We start from the raw sequence: 20584 nt of genomic DNA, 5'->3' as shown, positions 1-20584 counted from the left end.
TTACTAAACAAAGACGTCAGGCTTGGATTGCAGCGGTGAGACGAGGGGATATCGAGTTCTCTGCAATCCCCAGCTTTTTGTTGGTTTGCTCACAGCATTTTCTTTCCGGTGAGTTCTAAATTAATTCATATCACTCTTGAAAGGCTTTTAGTGTGATTTTCAACGTGCTGAGGTCATAGATAATGAGATAAAACATGCTAATGTGTGATGCTGCAGAACCACATCATGTCGACTGAGTAGCTTATGATTTGGCATTATTGCAGGCAAACCAGCATATGAAATGGATGTAACAAATCCAGACTGGGAACCAACACTGCACATGGGGCATGACGACATACCTGTATCAGACTCAGACCGGCACTCAAGGCGTACGCAACGGAAGCGAAAAAGAGCACCCATCGGAGGTAAACAACCCCCCCCCCCCTCTAAAAACATACTAAATTGCTATCACTGTACACTAATCCGCACATAACTTCCAGATGAATCACACACCTGTCATTGGAATATTGGTGTACATTTACCTTATGTCTAATTTTATCTTACAGGCTTTCGTTATGCAGCTGCAGAGTCTGAAGGTGTGCCCCGTGCAGAAGTGATTGATGAAGATCTGACAGAAGACCAACAGCAAAATCACAATGTCATGGAGGCAGTGGACAGCAGTTGTGTTGGACAAGTGGAGGTTGAGGTACCAGCTGCAAATGTGGATATACTGAAGAAATGTAAACCTTTTAAAATGATGACAGATTACAAACTCTCAGCTGTGTCTGTAATCAAACCTCTGTAACTTTGCTTCAAACACAACAAGAGAAAAAACTCTGAATGTTTCACATTAAAGTCGTACATGTCTCACAAAGCTCAATTATGTGACAGACATTTCATCCCATGTCAGTTTGGCCTCATCCTGGGCCGGATTATCCAGCACACACTCTGACCACAGGCCCAGGGGCCACGCACAGCTGGGCTCCATCCAAGAGACAGCAAACAAACCAACACAATAATAAAAAGCACCATGTGATCTTCTTACATCTTCAAGACAAACATAGTAAAAACATGAGCATATTTGTTTCCTGATAAAATGATGTGACAGGTAGAACAGAGTAAAGTGGTGGTGTTACTGTTAAGTCTAATTGTTGAATGTTGCCATTGTGTTTCTTAAATTTGTACAGTCTTAGTTCAAGCAGTAGGATCAAAGCCATTCCTTTGATCCTGGCCACCTCTCCAACCACTCTGTGCTGGGGGAGGTTTTATTGTAGATACATCCTATCTGGAAGATCTGTTTCTTTTGATGTAAACTTCCTGGGTTTATGACCCTTTGGTCAGCAGGAGGTAACACACACACACACACACACACACACACACACACACACACACACACACACACACACACACACACAACACACACACACACACACTTACATACAGTTAGGGTTGCCAACTCCCTGAAAAATAAATAAGGGACACTTCGTGGCCAGGGCCGGGCGACCCAGTTGTCTTCACCCTTCCCAGTGTGGTGAATTTTCTAGCTCTTTTTTTGTGTGTGAAATTATTTTTTTAACCATTTGACTTGAAGTTGATTTAAGCAGATGCATATTCTATTCTTTGTGATATGACCATATGGGAAACAAATGATCATTTAGCCATTTATTTTTAGCTCAAAATGACAACATTAACACAGTAAAACAGGTCTCTTTCTTAAACAGAAGCCTGTCATGCTTAACTTTTGAGAATAAAAGTAAATCTTTCTTTAAAAGAACTCTGTCCTGCTTAACTTAAAATTATATAAATTAATAGAAAGCAATAGAACGAAAAATATTCTTGTAACAGTGCACATATAGTGCATTTAGTGCAATTGGCTTCAGCTGAGGTATTATTTCAGCTTTTCTAATGCTAATCAGCTGCTCCTGTTTGTAAACCCGCTTGTTCCCATGATTACACATCATAACTCATCATCATTATTCATCTATGTATTACTTTTATGTATTAGTCATCTATTTGTTGTAATCATCTATCCTTGCAGTTGTTTATTACACAAAATAAATTATATTATCACACTTCTGGCCACATAGCGCTGATATTCACTGCACATGCCCATATTAACGTTTTCCAGCCAGGTGTTTTCCTTTTCCCATTCTTCCCTTTCTCTGAGGGGAACAAACATTGCTGCTCTAATGCTGCACTCACACTGTGCGGTTTTAGGCCCAATTTGAGCCGATTTTTGAGTGATCGGACCGATTTTGGCCTTCATCGTGCGTCGTGTAGTTTACGTGGGGTAACGAGAAGTGATTAACACCTCACGACCAGCTCCCGATCATCAATCGCTCGTGAGGGTGTCACCACAGGCGCTCACACTGCTCACGCGCAAACGTAAACGTTGGTGAAAAAGACGGAGCAGCACGGCTGTGATCTGGACACAAGCGATGGAGGCACAACTTGTAGAACTTTGGAAAGCTCATCCGAGCCTTTTCGATGTGGCATCACAAAATTATCACGACCACAACAACCGTGAAAATAGTTGGATTTACACTGCTGCTCAATCACAGCTGCCTGATCAATGTTTTTCATTAGCAATTTAGCAAAGTTGATGGTGGTGGTGTGTCTGTGTGAGTGAAAGACAGAGAGAGCGAGCGACAGATTTTCTGTTATAACCTTCATGTTATGGAGGCACAGTGTGAGCACTCAGGTCGCATCACAGCATCGGGCGGTATAGTGTGAGACTCTGCATCGTGACCTATCAACTTCTAACCCCTGCGAGTCAATCGTGCAGTTTGAGCAGGAGCTGAATAACGTGACTGAAAAAAATCGCACAGTGTTTGCCCAGCTTTAGGTGTACTGTCATCCGAGACTTGCACCGCAGAGTCGGCGTTTGTTCCCCTGTTGGCCATGCTTCTTGTTGTGGTCATCTGTTGTCTTCCGGTATTTTCTCCGCAGCGACCTTTCCTCGACCAATGAGATGAGCGGTAATCTGAATTGTCATACTCGAATTGTCATAAGTGTGCTGTCAGCTCATTGGTCACAAAGCAGGAGAGGGGCTGGGAATTATGCTTTCAAACAAAGCGTTAATTCCATAAACATTTATAGACTACTTTTGATTCTCACTGTATTACGGGACAAAGTGCGTCCCTTATTAGCTCAATACGGGACGTGTGCTTTTGTTTCTAAATACGGGACGATTCCGTATTTTAAGGGACGGTTGGCAACCCTACATACAGTGCCTTGTCTATGTAACCAAAGGGGGGTTGCAAGGGGAGGTGCTTTGTAAACTATTGTTTGAAGATTGTCAATAAAAGGCAGCGAGAGGAGGCCACCATTGGGGTCATTGTCGTGCTGGACACAGACGAGGCCTCCCTTGCGCAAGTAATGGATCGATCGACTGTCTTGTTTTCTTCATGATGAATAAGTCTCTAGAATTAGCGGGGTTTGTGGAAACACAGACCCAACATTTATTTGGTCCTTCGGAGCCGGAGCCTAACACATTGCATCCACCGAGGAGAGGGAGAGGACGCCACCGCAACGTCTGGGATGATTGACGTAAAGCCCTGGTGTTTTTGGCTTGCCACCAGGCCGGGAAGTTTGCTCCTGACCTCCCCTCGGGATGGATGACGATTGACGGGATCCAGAGGCTCTTCCCATGAACGTAAACAAACAGTGAGTACAGAAGGCCTTAGAGAGCGGCTACGGGCTGTGCGTTAAACGTGAGTCCGGGAGCGCGCTAGCCGCGTGAGAGAGACGCAGGCTTCTCCGCCATTTGGGGCGTAGAGAGTTCTCCGCCATTTGGGGCGTGGAGATAACCTAGGTTCGGCGTCTCCGCCGTGAAGGAGTCCGGAATCTCCGCCATTTGGGGCGTTAGAGAGTGTCCGAAGGTTGAATTATCCGCCATATGGGGCGTTTGAGAGTTTTCAACAGAGAGCTCTAGCTGTGCGTGCAGACGCAAGCGATAGGCCTATGTTGTGTGTGTGTGCGGGCCAGACGTGGTCTGCGTGAGTGTGGCTGATTGTTAATGGAGAATAAAATGTGTAAGTCTGCCTTAGAAGGAGATTTAAAATTTATGGAGAAATTTTTACCAGGCAGCACGCAGTATGTAGGTTGTTGGCGTAAGAAATGTGGATTTGAAGGGACATTAGTGGAAGTTCAGTGTAAAATGCTGGTAGAAAGAATAGCTGTAAGTGTAGCTGGTAAAACAGGTAAAGCGAAGCAGAGGAAGGAATTGCAGTTAGCAATTGCTAAGTTGTGGCTGGAGCAGGTTCAGAAGAGGAGAGAAGCAAGAATGTTAGCAGAAAGTAGAGCCAGAGAAGAGCGTGAGAGAGCAGAGGCTGAGTATGGAGAGACATTGGGAGAAGCATTGAGTCCAAGACAGACTGGGCAGGGTAGGAAACAGAAAGTAAAGTTAGTGAACACAAACGTTACAACTACATATCCATCCCTGACACAAAACAAACAAACAAAAAAAACCATATGGTGTTTCTGTAACAGAGTGTGAAGATGAAGAAAGTTTTTCTCCTGATCCAGTCCGTGAGTGTGTCTGTCGTCATGGTGTGTGTGAAAGGTATCCAGCTGGGGCAGACATGATTCTGCAGGTCACCTGCCCAGTGGACAAAAAGAAATAAAATAGTTGTGTGGATGAATGATAGCACGAAGAGTGTTTGGTGTTTCTAAGTCTGAAACAGCTGTAATGCTATTTTCTGTTTTGGAGAAAAGTACAGTTAAAGAAAAAAAAACAGAGAGAGATGTGTGTTGTTTTAAGCAGTGATGAGAATAATGAAAGTGTGATGAGAGAAGAACACAAAAACATACTGAAAATGCATTAACTATACTAACCCTACATGCATTTACACATAAATGATACTCATGAAGACCAGACAGCATCTTAAGCATGAGATTCTGTTTGTCATCTTGTCCAAGTCACTAGTAAGATGAAAGTGATACATAGACTAGTGGACTGAATATTATAGGAGGACAGATGGTTGCATCATAGATGAGAGGTCTTAAATGAGTGAGCTGAGTGAGCTGATTGTGAGTTTCTGGTGTGTGAAGAAGTTTTACCATGGCACACATTTAGTTACATGAGAACTAAAACTTATTATGTGCTAAGACAACAGGGTTATGCTGTATGTTGTGTGTATGGCTGATTGGATGAATGTTTGAGATTAAACTGGCTGTTTGATTTGTCTTTTGTTATTTAAGTTGAGCCTGCCAATTGGGTTGTGACGATTTATCCCCCTGGCATGAAGAACACGTGTCATGACTTAAACAAGGCCTTTCTTTCCTTTGATTTCCTTTATTTTCTTTCTTTTATTTTGTTACTTTCATGGTGCACTGAAAGTTTTGTTTGATGATCTCTGTTTGAGCACGATCAGAATCGAAGCGTCGTCGAGAAAACTGTTGCAAAGTGAGCTTCTCCAAAATTAAAATGGGCTCAGGAGAAATCCACTTATTTGAGACAAGTTCCTGTCCAAAAGGATTCAGCGAGAAAATCCAGTCTAAATTATTTTTCTTTTTGAAATGATGTTGTTTTGCTGAGCGTGGAAACGGATGCGATGATAATTTCCACAATTAGCAAAAGAAGGAATCACTGAGTGAATGAGTAAGAGTTTTAAAATAAATGGGAAACTGACTGACTGACAAAAGCTGACAAGACTGACTGACTTAACACCATTGTGTGAAGTCAACCCCCACCTGACAAAGGTGTGGATGTGTCTCTGTGTGTGTCTCTGTTGCAGGAGCAGGAGACCACAGGAGGAAACTTGGGTCACATGACTATGTGAACTCTGAAAATTTAACCTTTTTAGTTTAAATTCTATGTCTGTGAATTTACCATGTGTGTGTCATTCACTACCTTGTGTTGCTCACAGAGATTACTGTGAGAAAGTGTGTACACACCTGCGCAGTGCTAACATTTACATTTCTCTTTACAGCAGATGGTTAATCATGTGATTTGATCATGTGGTTTACAGCAGGACACAACTTAATGATGTTTCTCTACCACAGGATTATTGAGATTTTGTATGAAGAGAACTGTAGTTACAGGCTATATGTTGATGATGAAATTACACTGTGTTTTTGAGAGAATGTTACAGGGAAGAAATGAATGCAGTGTGAGACATACTGTGATGAGACCATTGTTACTTTTTCCACAGCGAGTGTTAACTTTATGACTTTTCACAGCTCCTCTGGAATCTGGATGGCCGACACCTGACAACCGGGATGAACCTTGTGTTTGGCTAATGTTGTTTTTCTTTAAGAGTGCTTGTAAAGGATTCAGCACAGACAGACGAGTGACAATTGAACAGATGTGCAGTGGTTACAGAATAGTTACATCGGGGCCCATTATCTGACCACACTGTTGGGCTCATGGTGAGTAACAAACTTAAGGGACGTCACTGATTACAATGTGGAATGACGGTGAGATGTTAAATAATTTGGAACAAATTATGGGGAAAAGTAGGAGTTTAATGAGTTTAGAATAAACCTGCAATGATACTTGTCTCTGTGATGCTGAATACTTTATTACTCTTATGATCTATAGTTGGTTGCAAATGTGAAGTTGTTTTAATTTTAAGACTTTGTCTTCTAGGATACAGGAGCTGGGAGCTAAACAAGCTGAACATTTCAATGCTGACTAATGTTTTTACACAGGGTTACAGCTTGGAGTGAAGCTGCTCCAAGGGACAAACCTTGGAGATTGTTTTAGGGAGACTGTACAACACTCTTGTACATGTCTCATTGGGGAGTTGACACATGGCGAAAGCCGTGTGGCGAGAGGAGTGTCATTTTTTAATTTGTAGATATCGTGAGGTGCCATGACGAGAAGGAGTGACTGAGAGGATCGTCCACAAGATGGAAGCTGAGGCCAGGAGAGAGTTTTCAGGAGGATCGGAGATCACCTTCAGCACAGAGAGCTGTGTTACTGGTCTTCCAAAGGATCGTCACGAGGAGACTTTGCACAGCAAATCTTAAATAAGATGAAAGAGTTTCGACGTTGACGTTAAGGAAGACAACTAAGCTGTTTGCGTGTCGAGGAGCCTGTGCCATCACCAGGGAAGTCTCAAATGTCCCAGGAATGGGTGGACCAAAGACCAGCTTTCCAGAGTCATTATTTTGTTTTAGGAGTTTTATTTTTCATTTTGTTAGACATGGCACAGTTGAAAGTAAAAGAAGACCACTCTAATTTGTCATGTGTTGTCATATTTTGATATATTTGATTACTTTTCATTGGTTATATTATATCGGGTAAAAATCACCCGGCATTAGTGATCGTGTTACTATTTATAGCGATAGTGTTCTAGGGTTAAATCTTCAGCAGCGTTGGAAAATGGAACCTGAGGGAGCGTGCCAAGCTCCAGAAAGTGACAGCGCAGAGGAGGTCCAGCGATGGACTTGTGGTTCTGTGAACAGCACAAATGCCAGGTGACTGTAAAATAACTAACAGCACTTTTTCCACAAGTGAAGCCAGTAACTTACTATCCTAAAAGATTAGCTCTAGTTGCTCGTGCTTTACCTCCATGCGTGAGATCAGTATGTGCAGCAGTTTAAGCTGTACAATGTTTCAATAGTTTATTTCACCTTTTGACATTGTTAGTTCCACACGAGGTAGATGTCTACTACTGCAGACTAAACTTACATTTCTGACACCTACAAGACACTTGTCTTTAATGTTACTCTCACAACCACACATATTACCATAAAGTGGTGCACAATTCTGAATCTGTCCAACCCTTTTTGCCAACGGAGGAGGGCACTTCTCATGAGTGTAGAGAGCGCGAGGAGAAGAAGTGTAAGCTGAGGGATGACTTAATAGATGTGCCACTCGTTGAGGGAAAGGTTTGGTTTGCTGATGGTTTGAGTTTTACAGCAGCAGAGGGACAGACTAGAACACGTTTTACTGTAGCAGACAGTGAGAGAGAGTTATCTATGTAGGACAACTAGCATGTTTCATATTTGCTTGAGCAGCAGAGATGCTAGCTTTAACGGAAGTGTGTAAAGCTGTAGAGAGACAATATACACTGATAGGCAGTATACATTTGCTACTGTACATTTCTTTGTAGTGCAGTGAGTGAGACGAGGTGTGACAACCTCTACAGGGAAACCTGCAGAACACACCAAACTCATGCAAAATCTGCTGGAGGCAGTGTTATTAACCAGTAGAATTGCCGTTTGTAAATGTGCAGCACACATGTGAGGGAAAGATCCAGTTGCATTAGGGAAAGTTTTTGCAGATAAGATCACAAAAGAAGCAGCTGTAGTTAAACATGGTGTTAACCTTTTATCAGTACAGCATCAGCAGACATGCAGGCCCACTCACCTACAGCAGGAAAACAGTTGTGACTTACAGAGGGAGCAAGCTTGCAGGATGATGTTTTTTATCTGTGTGATAAACCAGTACTGCCTGATAATTTGTATAAGACTGCTGCTATTTTGAGCCATTGGCTTTGCCATGTCTCAAACAGGAGGGAAATGAGCAGTCGTTATACTCATTCTAGGATTATTAAATACTTTTTAAAAAAAAAAACTTTTGCAGGCAGAGAGAACTAATGGAATAGTAAAGTTAAGATTTAGGAAGACAGGCAGGACATGGTTAGACTGTATAGAATAAGTACATGAGGATTACTCCAACAGAGAATGGTCTGACTCTTTGAGATTACACATGTTAGAGCATTTAGAGTTCCAGTCTTCTGTAGTGATGATAGAAAAGCAGAAGAGAGAGCGTATTAGCAGATTAGATGCTTGAAAATGTTTAAAAGTAAAGTAGTCATGAGAACAAATGATCTGCCAGATGATTCTGTTTCTCCGCAGGAGCAGAGTCTGAAGTCTGGAGATTGGATGTTGGCCATGGAGAGGAAGTGCTGGTCCAGTCCATGGTGGGAAGGTCCATATCGGATGCTGCTGACGACGACCACAGCAGTGAAGATTGCTGGAAGGAACACTTGGATATATCAAGCGCACTGCAAGAAGGTGACACACATCCAGGCCAGCTCGGAGTAAGTGGCAGGAAGACCGGGAACAAAGGGGGGGGAAAGCCTCCAGGGCCCCTCGTCTCAATCCGGTGAAGAAACCAACTGAGCCACAGGTACTCATCAGAATGGCTGGGAATGTGCTGTGCATCTTCTTGTGCCTGTGGACCCTGAGTGGGATGACAGGGAGCGCACTGGAACAGAGCAAACCACACCCAGTACCAGCATGGGTTTTCAACAACTACTGGTGGCAGTTTAAGAACACAACCGCTCACATAAAGAATGAGACCAATGGTTATGCTTGTGATGCCACTGGCTACACATTCTTCTGGACTGTGGCCCTATAGCATCACTGAGAGCGAGGCAGTTTGTCTGGTTGCTTTAGCAACACATCCGGGAACACTGCCAACTTTTCAACTGCTCTGAACCTGAATGGAAGGTTGATTCACCAGTAGCTGGGAAGGTGAACTGCTCTGGTGAGACAGACCTGCTCGTCTGACTCAAAGAATATGACTTGCTGCAGGACATTGAACAGCTAAACGAACTGGAAACAGGCCAATTGCCTATGTGTATGAAGGACAATGGATTAGCCCAAGTTGGAGATCAACCATGGAACATGGCAACATCACCTATTCTTTTTGTTTTCTGCAAGAAGGATGTAAACAGAGAAGCCTTTTGTCTACATTACATCATGAACACTTGAGGTTTCGAGCCAAGAAGTTCAAAACAGCTTGATCCAATTTCCTTTACAAAGCTTTTTCTGTGGTGACAACAGGACAGGAGAAGAGTTGTAAATGCAGATAATTCACCAGTTGACTCTAACCCCCACAGGATGCCTACAGTGAGAAGATTTGGGGGGTTGATAGGAGTCATAAAGAAGGGTGTTGACCAGGCTGCAGCTTTGAAGTTAGCTGAGAGCCATATGGACAAACAATAAAGTCAACTGATGCGTTTAAATACCTATGTCTGTATACAGTTGGATTGTAGTGACATATGATTTTTGAGAATGATGATTCTTCTTGTTTGACCTTTGACATTCAGTTGTTTACTTGAAGAAATACATAATGAATTGCACGACAGGAGTAGATCCGCCACAAGGCTGGATAGCTTGGTTACCGTCTGGTCCTTGGTGGCATCTTCTTTTGAAAAAATTAATTCCTGTTTTTGGACTGTTGATACTGATTTGCTTATGTATAGGATGTAGTTTACTGTGTATGAATGAAATCTATACTGACACTGTCCAAACAAAGGGTGCATAAGTTGAAATTTAAGAACAATGACAAAAAGGAGGGAAATGTTAAGTCTAATTGTTGAATGTTGCCATTGTGTTTCTTAAATTTGTACAGTCTTAGTTTAAGCAGTAGGATCAAAGCCATCCCTTTGATCCTGACCACCTCTCCAGCCACTCTGTGCTGGGGGAGGTTTTATTGTAGATACATCCTATCTGAAAGATCTGTTTCTTTTGATGTAAACTTCCTGGGTTTATGACCCTTTGGTCAGCAGGAGGTAACACACACACACACACACACACACACACACACACACACTTACATACAGTGCCTTGTCTATGTAACCAAAGGGGGGTTGCAAGGGGAGGTGCTTTGTAAACTATTGTTTGAAGATTGTCAATAAAAGGCAGCGAGAGGAGGCCACCATTGGGGTCATTGTCGTGCTGGACACAGACGAGGCCTCCCTTGCGCAAGTAATGGATCGATCGACTGTCTTGTTTTCTTCATGATGAATAAGTCTCTAGAATTAGCGGGGCTTGTGGAAACACAGACCCAACAGTTACATCCTTTCTCCCCTCTGCTGCCGAGGCTGTTAGTCTCTCCCAAACTCAGCTACAGGACTTCCAAATGAATGAAAGCAGCAGAAGTGGCTTTACAAAGGAAAGAGGAAGAGGAGAAGAAGAGGAGAGGGAGGCCACCCTGACCATCACTCCAGCTGAAAACATCACACTTCTATTAAAGTTGGTGAGAAAATGTTGAGCAGGATGAGCTGCTGGCTAATCTGGAGGCTGTAGCAGCAGCTCACAGTCACAGTGGATTTCCACTCATGAAAAAGCTCTGGCTGCTTCATTTCTCATCTCATATCAGAGACTTTAATGCTTCACTGAAGCTGTACTGTGATGCTTCCATATCCCAGTGAGGCCTCCATAATGATTTCAGCTGTTCTGTACACACACTGTGTGCCCTGTATGGCTCAAAGTCTCTGCAGCCTGTTTTTATCTGCTATCATCAGATCTTCATCATCCTCATTCACATCCCTCACACACTCTACAGCCTCATCAGCACTGACTTCATCTTCACTGACTGATGGAGCACAACATGAACCTGTGGAGGCTGAAACACTGTCCTGTCAAACATCTCCCCGTCACCACTCCACTTCTGTCAGCCTTTAAATGAACCCTGCTCAAGTCTGTCACTTCTGTTTGGAGCCAAAAGGAAAAACTGTTGTTCAGTCGTTTGGAAAGACAACATTTCTGAAAGCACTCAAACTTCTTCACATTTGTCTTCAGACACATCCTGAACATTTAGGAACTAAAGAAAGTTTCAAACATCAAAGACCTGAAATATAGAAAAACAACAACAGCCGCAGTCAGTGAACTCACCTCAGAGTCTCCAGTCCACAGTTTGGACTCTCCAGTCCAGCGCACAGAAGCTTCACACCTGAATCCTGCAGGTCTTTATTTCCACTCATGTCCAGCTCTGTCAGATGGGAGGGGCTGGACTTCAGAGCTGAGGCCACAACTTCACAGTGAGACTCTGAGAGTCCACACCGAGTCAGTCTGTGATGATAGAAAATATAAAATGTGTTATTATAAAAGCAGAAAATCTGCATTATAAACACAGACTGAATGTATATGAAGACAAAACAGAGTGAGGTCATAATCTGATGAATCTGCTCTTCACATCTGTGCTTCAGCTCCTCTTACTGTGTTTGACATGACACAACGATTGAGTCTCTCTCAGACCTGCAGACTTTTAATGAGAATCTTTGTTTGGCTTTAATCTGCAGATGAAGGAGGAAGATGGTGTCACATTTAGGCTTCCATAATGTCCACAGTCTGTCACTGAGATCTGATCCAGAGTCAGAGTGAAGACACACATTTGGACTGTTTCCTGTTTTGACTCCAGAACATTTTGAATGAGTTCAGCTCAGTGAAGAGTTCCAGCTGGAAAGATGATCTCTGTTTGCTACCTGCTGTCAGGTACGACTGTTCACGTCCACACGCAGGAAAAACCTGCTGACTGTTACCAAACGGAGCAGAAATCTCATCACTGGACAATAATGATGAATGAACTCAGAGCTGCTGATATCAGATCTGATTTCAGGGGAACTAAACACAGAAATGATTGGCTCATTTGAGCTTTCTGAGCCATTATCTGCTGCTGTGTCGCTAGTTGGCAGAAAATGATTTGTATTCCTGTTCAGGGCTTCAGTGTTTATGAGTCCAGATCCAGGTGACAGCAAGTCAAAATGATGTTACCTGTCTGTGTCCAGCAGCAGCCTGTATTCACTTTGAATATTGTTATAACCTGACATGGATCAGTTTGTCTTTGATTGGTTTGTAAATGTCACTGTTTCCATTGGACCTGAGTGACGTACAAAGACAGAGAGGGAGAGAAAGGAGAGAGAGGATGGAGACAGCAAAGAGAGAGCAAACACAAACAGGTGAGAGTGGACAGGTGACCAAGGTCAGCAACCAATCAGAGAGCTTCTGTTTGACCCACAGTCACTGATGATGACTGCACATAACCAAGCAGTGTGTTACTCTGATATCAAATATGGATCCTGCTCTTATAATAATGATCATCAGATGATATTATTGTGTTATTTTGTAGCTGAATACGATGTTTGTGTGATTATCAGTGAAAGAAGCAGTGAGGAGGATGGAGAGAGAGAGAGGACAGAGGCTGAAGTTAGAAACACTAAAAGGATTTTTCATGGATTTCATGGATGATTTGAGTGATTTCCAGCAGGACACTTAAACATGTCAGTGGACGTCCTAAAGAACATATTCACTGATATGAAACGTGTCATTGAACAGGATTAATATCAGTGGAAACATGGTGGAAACAGCTGTGACTGCATGGATGTGACACACTTCAAATCTGTTCTCCACTCTTGGATTTGGGATCCATGGAGCTGCTGCTGAGTCTGTACAATAAAGGAATGGTGTGGAAGGTTGCAGCGTACGGACACAAACACTTTGTGCTTACAATCTGATTTTATTTTCAACATTAAACTACTAACCTACACTGATCAATGATGTTAATGATCACATCTGGACTCACCCAGCCTTTCTGCAGTTCCTCACAGCTGGAATCAGTCTCTGTCGTCCCTGCTCTGATGTTTTGTACTTCTGCAGGTCCAACTCATCCAGAACCTCCTCTGACATCTGCAGCATGAAGGCCAGAGCTGAGCACTGGATCTCAGAGAGTTTCTTCTCTGATCTGTTCTCTGACTTCAGGAACTCTTGGATCTCCTGATGTACTGAGAGGTTGTTCATCTCCATCAGACAGTGGAAGATGTTGATGCTTCTGTCAGGAGAGATTTCATCACTGTTCATCTCCTTCAGGTTGTTGATGACTCTCTGGATGGTTCCTGGACTGATCTCTGTCTGACCCAGCAGACCTACTAAGAGTCTCTGGTTGGACTCCAGACAGAGGCCATGAAGGAAGCGAACAAACAGGTCCAGGTGGCCATTTTCACTCTGGAGGGATTTATACATGGCTCTGCTCAGGAAATCATCCAGAGAGGACTTGTTGTATTTTTTTCCCAAAAAGTTCTTCAGCACCTTTGTCTTCCTGTTGGTGAAACAGTGGAACTTGTAGACAGCAGCCAGAAACTCCTGAATGCTCAGATGAACAAAGCAGTAGACTGGTTTCTGGAAGATCACACACTCTCTTTTGAAGATCTCTGTACAAACTCCTGAGTACACCGAGGCCTCTGTCACTTCCAGACCACACTGCTCCAGGTCTTCTTGGTAGAACATGATGTTTCCTTTCTCCAGATGTTCAAACGCCAGCCTCCCCAGCTTCAGAAGAACTTTCCTATCAGCCTTCGTCAGCTCCTGTGGACTCGTCTCATGTCCCTCATGGTACTTGTTCTTCTTCCTCTTTGTCTGAACCAGCAGGAAGTGTGAGTACATGTCAGTCAGGGTCTTGGGCAGCTCTCCTCTCTGCTCTGTAGTCAACATGTGCTCCAGAACTGTAGCAGTGATCCAGCAGAAGACTGGGATACTACACATGATGTGGAGGCTCCTGGATGTCTTCATGTGGGAGATGATTCTGCTGGACAGCTCTTCATCACTGAATCTCCTCCTGAAGTACTCCTCCTTCTGGGCGTCAGTGAAGCCTCGTACTTCTGTTAGCCTGTCAACACATGTAGGAGGGATCTGATTGGCTGCTGCGGGTCGGGAAGTTATCCAGACGAGAGCCGAGGGAAGCAGATTCCCCTGGATGAGGTTTGTCAGCAGCTGGCTGACTGATGACTTCTGTGTGACATCAGACAGCAGCTTCCTGTTGGTGAAATCCAATGAAAGTCTGCTTTCATCCAAGCCGTCAAAGATGAACAAAAGCTGAGAGACAGCCAGCTTCTCTGCTGTGACCTTCTGTAATGTTGGATGGAAAACATGGAGCAGCTCCAGAAGACTGTACTGCTCATCTCTGATCAGGTTCAGCTCCCTGAATGAAAGCAGAACCACCACACTGACATGTTGGTTCTCCAAGCCCTCTGCCCAGTCCAGAGTGAACTTCTGCACTGAGAAGGTTTTTCCAACACCAGCCACGCCGTTGGTCAGAACCACTCTGATGGGTCTCTGTTGGTCAGGTAAGGCTTTAAAGATGTCCTGGCACCTGATTGGAGCGTCATGGAGGGCGTCCATCTTGGAAGCTGTCTCCAGCTGCCTCACCTCATGTTGGGTATGAACCTCTTCACTCTGTCCCTCTGTGATGTAGAGCTCAGTGTAGATGGTGTTGAGGAGGGTTCTACTTCCTGTTTCATCACTTCCTTCAGTCACACGTTCACATCTCCTCCTCAGACTGATCTTATGTTCATCTAAAACCTCCTGCAGACCAACATCTGCTGAAAGAAAGAAAAACAATGAGACTAAAGAGAAAGAAAACTCTTCAATGTCTGAACAACACAAGAAGTCCAGTTTTCAGAAATGAGTCCATCAGCAGACAGATGTTCAGTCTTACTTTGTACACAGCTGCTCTGACTGGCTGTCTGCAGTCCAGCTCTGCTTCTGGATCTTTCTCCACACTGTGCAGAAGCTCTGATGGTGACACAGAAAAGTCACAGTGGAGATACTTCTGTGCACCTTTGATTAGACTCATTATAAAAAGGAAAACAAAGTTTGAACACAGTCATGTTTCCTGTTCACTGACTTACATTTATTCCATGGACACTCACTCTAACCTGAAGCACAGCTACAACCCAACATTGTTGAGGCCTCATCTCCTCCTTTCCTGACTGTAGAGGTTAAATATGCAACAACCAACAAATAAAAGAATTTGGTTCATTTCAAAGAAATTCACACGGTGACCAAGTAAAGTAACCGTAGTAAAGGAGACAACATCCCGTTGATGGTGGGATTATTTGAAAGATTTGCTTTAGTCACGTCACCAAATGCAGTTGAACCACCCGTGGATCCATGTTTGACCATTCTACCACTCTGAGCTCTGCTTTTGAATCATTTTATTATTATCATCATTCATTTATTCATTCTTTGGAGGGGGGCTATTTCCTAATGCCGCCCTAATAAGCTGATGTTCAAGGGGAAATATAACAGAAACTCTTTCAGTGTTATTCATTAATAAATTAACAGATAAACTGTGAAGAAGAAAAAACTGAGATTTAAAGGAGAGAGTGAGAAACTTGATCATCCATCCTCATAATACATGTTTATCAGTATCTGCTGTGACCATACTGCAGTAATAACTACAAGTCTACATTTCTGTGACTGTTGATCAATCACAGCAGGAATCTGAGCTCATCTCTGCACACAGAGCAGCTTCAGCTCTGGGATAAACTGCTCGCTTCACGTCCTTCTCAGCTCACAGACACTCATCCTGATATTTTCCTTTAACATTTGATGGTATAATTCATCTGAGTTTACACTTTATCTGCATGAATACAGAAAAACAGACCCAAACACCAGAAACCATCAGTTTCACCATGTAGAATATATTGTTGTTTCCTTGCTTTTAATTCAGAGAAAAACTCTGATTTGGATTTTCTCTGTTCTCTTTGCCACAGCCCATCCCAGCAGCAGCTGAAGCAGCTGACTGTCACAACACTGAATAACACTTTAGGAGGAATTTCAGAGGTCAGTAAAGCTCCAGTTTCAACATCAGTTAATTAATCATAGTTCATCATAAATGTTAACCTGGCTGGCACACATGTTAATGTTAGCCATTTAAATATTAGCAGTTAGCTGAGGCCACAAGAAGAAGAGGCCCTAGAAGAACAATGGATGATAAGATTCGATTTTCAAGACTAGGCAGAGACGTGTTTTCCTTTACTGTCTCTTACAGAGGAGGGAGCAGATACCAGACGAGGTCACGGAGGTACGGGGAGGATTCGCAGCAGACAGCAAGACTGCCACGTCCATGCGAGAGAGCGATGGCTACGATAATCTCTGTTTTTGTCTCCCTATATAATGTTGTACAGCCCATGTGAGGGTTAACACAAACATCAGTCCTTCTACTTAAGTATGTTTGACACTTTGTTTACACCTAAATTAACTTTACTGTTAACGAGTTTTCATGTTTCTGTAATCCACCAGTGTGCTCATGCTTTTTAAGTGAAAACATATTTTTAATGATCAAATATAATTATGTTTGTTATTTGTGGATTTTAAATGTCCTTGACAGAGACAGATGATGATCATTATCCTGCACTGTGGTCTCAGGTTTGGTCGAGCTAGCACAAAGAATGGCTATGTTGAACTTCCTCCTGGGATCTACACTAAGAAGTGAGTCCAACATTAGCAGGGTCTCTTTCCTTTATCTGGATTCACTTTAGCATTCACAGTCACGTGAAGCTTGTTATTAACTCGATAAGTCAACCCAGGGTTTCAGCTGAGCGCTCACATGAAACACATGGTGTTGACAGCATCTGATCAATCATATTCATGGAGACGTGTATCAGCAACAGAGCAGCTGAGTTTGCAGAAGGAAGTCAAACTAAACCACAGGAACAATATGAGGAGATTACACACATAATAAAATACTAGCAGTAACACAGCTGCTGCAGACAAATCAGTCGTGTGATCGTGTGTGAGAGGAGAAGGACTGTAAAGGAGTTTGGTGTTAAAAGCTCTGTATGAATGTGGGAGACTTTGAAGGGCTTTAAAAAGGCCAATATAAAATAAAAGGCAGCAAAATTGCTGAGTGTGAAAGTCACCAGACTTATCAGAGCTCTGTGATTAAGACCTGTAAGAACACCTGTTTGTACTTGTTGGCATTATATCAAACACACACGTATATTAAGCCTTGTGGACAGTCATAGCCTGCTGCTAGCATGAATGCTAAACGTACTGCTGTGGATGATCAGCTGAAAAACTTGTGGTCAGTTTGACTGTTTGCTGTATTTAAAGTGTTTTTCTCAGTTCGTCTGTATTCAAAGTGCATTCGGGGCTTTAGCTGACAGCTCTTTGTGCTAACAAACTAAACTCTCTTAGTTTAAGCCAGCAGACTTTACCAAACACAAAGCCTGCTGCTGCCTCCATGGGTTAGCTTGTGTGACTGGTGTTTGCACCAATGAAATCTAAATCACACTAATGTGTCCTCCAAGGTGTTTGGTGGGAGCACTGAGTGAAACATAAGAGCTCTGGTAAAATAACAAACAGGGCTGTGAGAGCAACTGAAGTGATAAAAATACTGTTTAAAGATAAAAAACACTTTGATGTTCTCTCGTCACCTAACAAAATCCAAACCCTGTGAACTATTTTAGCTTTAATAATTGTGGATTCAGGTATCCTGAACCCATCTTTGGACATTTGTAATTAAATATTTTAAAACTCCATCAGAGACTCCTGATGTGGCTGTTTGGAGAAGGAAAAGAGGGACAAAATGGAGCGTCGAGCTGAGGCTTCATTCACTGCAAACCTACAGTTATGTTTCCTTATTTCTGGTGTTTGCATGTTCACAGCTGAAATAAAGCTGCCTCTTTGACTTCATCCTGTTGTGTTTGGGTCCAATTCTGCCTGCCACACAGCGCTACAGGACAAAGTCTAATATTTTTATCTTTTTAATGAATCTTTGGTCATATTTATCCAGGAAAACACAAACATGTAAAGGAGTCATCACAGTTCTCTGACCTCGTTGGTCCAGGTTCAGCACTGAAGTTTAGAGGTTGACCTTTGGACCCATCACTCCTCACAGACGGACAGCTGGATCCTGCAGACTGTGACCTCTGACCTCTGCAGACACAAACATGTTTTATTCAATTATCAATTCTCTGATAAAGTGATTGAAGCAGCTGTGATCACACAGACTGCAGATAATGCAGCTGTTTCCTGTCAGTAACAGTCCTCTTAGATTAGAGTTCAGCTTTTTCCAGGAAAACAAATGTCCCTGAATGCAACAGTGAGACACAGTCTGCCTGTGTGGCTGTGATAGCTGCCGTTAGGAGCGCTCATGTGTTTGCAGTTAGACGAGGAGATGTTACCATCATGGACACGTTAACAAATCCTGCAGCATCACGTGGCACAAACACTTTGTGTTCCTGTCATCTGCAAGCAACAGGAAGTTCATTAATAAAGGCGGGATGGAGACGCGACTGTGATGGTTCTCCTTCATCCAGCTGTTACACACATCTGGGCTCACACGACGAGCCTTTGTCTAATACAGCAGCTGCTCTCTGAACACTTTTCTGAAGAGGAGCTGCACAAACCTTTGTTTGCTTTCTAGAGCAGCGTATCAAAGTCAAACTACCCACTGCTAGCAGCTGTTTCTATCATAGTTTAGGATCCAGATGTGTGAGGTCTAGATTTACACCTCTGATTAAAATACATAGTTAAAAACAGCCAATTGAGTCCAAATGTGTCTTAAACCAGATAAACTGACAGTTACAGCTGAGCCTGTGTGTCCTTGGAGACACTGCTCTGCTACAGAGATGCATTTTAGAAACCAGGAAACATGAAAATCATTTAAATCAGAGAGTTCTTGTTACTAACAGCTCACCTCTCTGCAGCAGACACTGGCTGGGATTTAAAACCAATGCCTCGATGATTGGACCGGTCACTCTTTAAGGACACAGAGCTGGATGGTTTCTGATTGACGCTAAAAGTAAGTGAACATGAAACATGTGTCACATCCAATGTGTCCAATACATTACATAAAAAGTATAAACAAACTATGTAAATAGTATATTATTTAAATCGTTAAATAGTAAAAAGCTGATTAAAATTTCAAACATTTTAATACTGACATGAACTTACTTTTTGTCAGATGACTTTTTTTGCCCTAAATTATGAAAGAAATGCTTCACCCGTTTGCTCTTAGAGGACACAGAGCTGGGTGGAGGTCCAGGCTGGTTCCTGTGAATAATGATGGAGCAGTGATGTGAGTGCTGAGCTGTGACATGGAGAAGAGTCATGGACAGTTAGAGATGGTCATCTCACCTCTGAGCTTTGGTCTGGCTCTCATGTTCCCCACACAGAGTGCTTTTAGAGGGAGGGACTCCCTCCTCTCTGTCCTCACACTGATCCATGCTGCTCAATTCACATCAGCTCACACATACTTTCTACCTTCACCTGCAGAGGAAACACAAATCATTCATGTGCACATCAACTGAGAGCTGCAGAGGTCGTGTCTGATGTGTTGGACTAACATCCATCTGAGACGCAGCTTTCATCAGTTCACTACAAAAAGTGTCACAGAGCCCAGTTCAGCCTCCAAATCCTCCATTACTGTAGTCCTACAAAGCAGCAGGTCAAACATGGCTGCAGAGAGCAGCTTTATGTCAGTAACCATGTCCAGGACCGAGCTGACTGCTTACAGAGTTCATACTCTAACTGCTAGCTGCTCTGCTAGCTAAGCTAACTCAGTAACAGTGACTCTGACAGCAGTTACTGTGGAACAGCGGCCGAGCTCAGGACACATTCAGTGTGTTTAGTCTGAGTCCTGGACTCTGATTCAATGGATTCAATCCAGCTCAGAGTTTCATGTCTTCATCAGAATAAAATACATGTACTAATATAACAGAAGTAATGCTCTGAATGCAGGACTGTAATGGAGGATAAATAAGGTTTTTACAGCCTGAAAGAAACATTCAGTTCATATATTTGTAGACAGTGAAGCAGTTTTTAATACTGCAGCTGTTTCCTTCACCTGTGTGTGTGTGAGCCACACCTTCATGTGCTGCTGTAGAAATATGTGGTCTGACTGCTCAGACTGAGTCTAGGAGGAAAGTTCACACGCTGGAGAAAGTTTTGTTCCTGACTTTGTCAGAGTTCGGCTCCAAAGACAAAGAAGACGGAGCTCACAGTCTGTAGATGGTGGAGTGTGTTTATGTCAGCAAATCAGTGTGTGTGAAGAGTCTGAGGGAGTGTGTGAATGAGACTAAACACTGAAACCAACAGTCCAAGAAAAGCGTCTGGATTTCTTTAAGTTTAACTTAAA

The 20584-nt window shown here is 43.0% G+C and overlaps 1 protein-coding gene across 1 annotated transcript; it reads right to left on the bottom strand.

Moving 5' to 3' along the window:
- Positions 1–11555: 11555 nt before the first annotated feature.
- LOC147336308 (protein NLRC3-like) lies at positions 11556–19710 on the bottom strand. Its single transcript, XM_086285358.1, has 7 exons — positions 19585–19710; positions 19402–19500; positions 19145–19243; positions 18280–18381; positions 15155–15231; positions 13247–15038; positions 11556–11736 (listed from the first exon to the last, which is right to left on the bottom strand). Exons 1-7 carry the CDS (start codon positions 19671–19673, stop codon positions 11556–11558), a joined length of 2439 nt encoding a protein of 812 aa, XP_086141484.1. The 5' UTR covers positions 19674–19710.
- Between the last annotated feature and the right edge of the window lie 874 nt (positions 19711–20584).

This window comes from Aulonocara sp. 'chitande type north' Nkhata Bay, linkage group LG3 (genome assembly GCF_057382095.1).
Source record: "Aulonocara sp. 'chitande type north' Nkhata Bay isolate Kocher_YH1m ecotype deep benthic linkage group LG3, A_spYH_male_GT1.1, whole genome shotgun sequence".
NCBI classification, from domain to species: Eukaryota; Metazoa; Chordata; class Actinopteri; order Cichliformes; family Cichlidae; genus Aulonocara; species Aulonocara sp. 'chitande type north' Nkhata Bay.
Note: the sequence above shows the minus strand (reverse complement) of the source record. Positions and strands in the feature narration are given on the sequence as shown.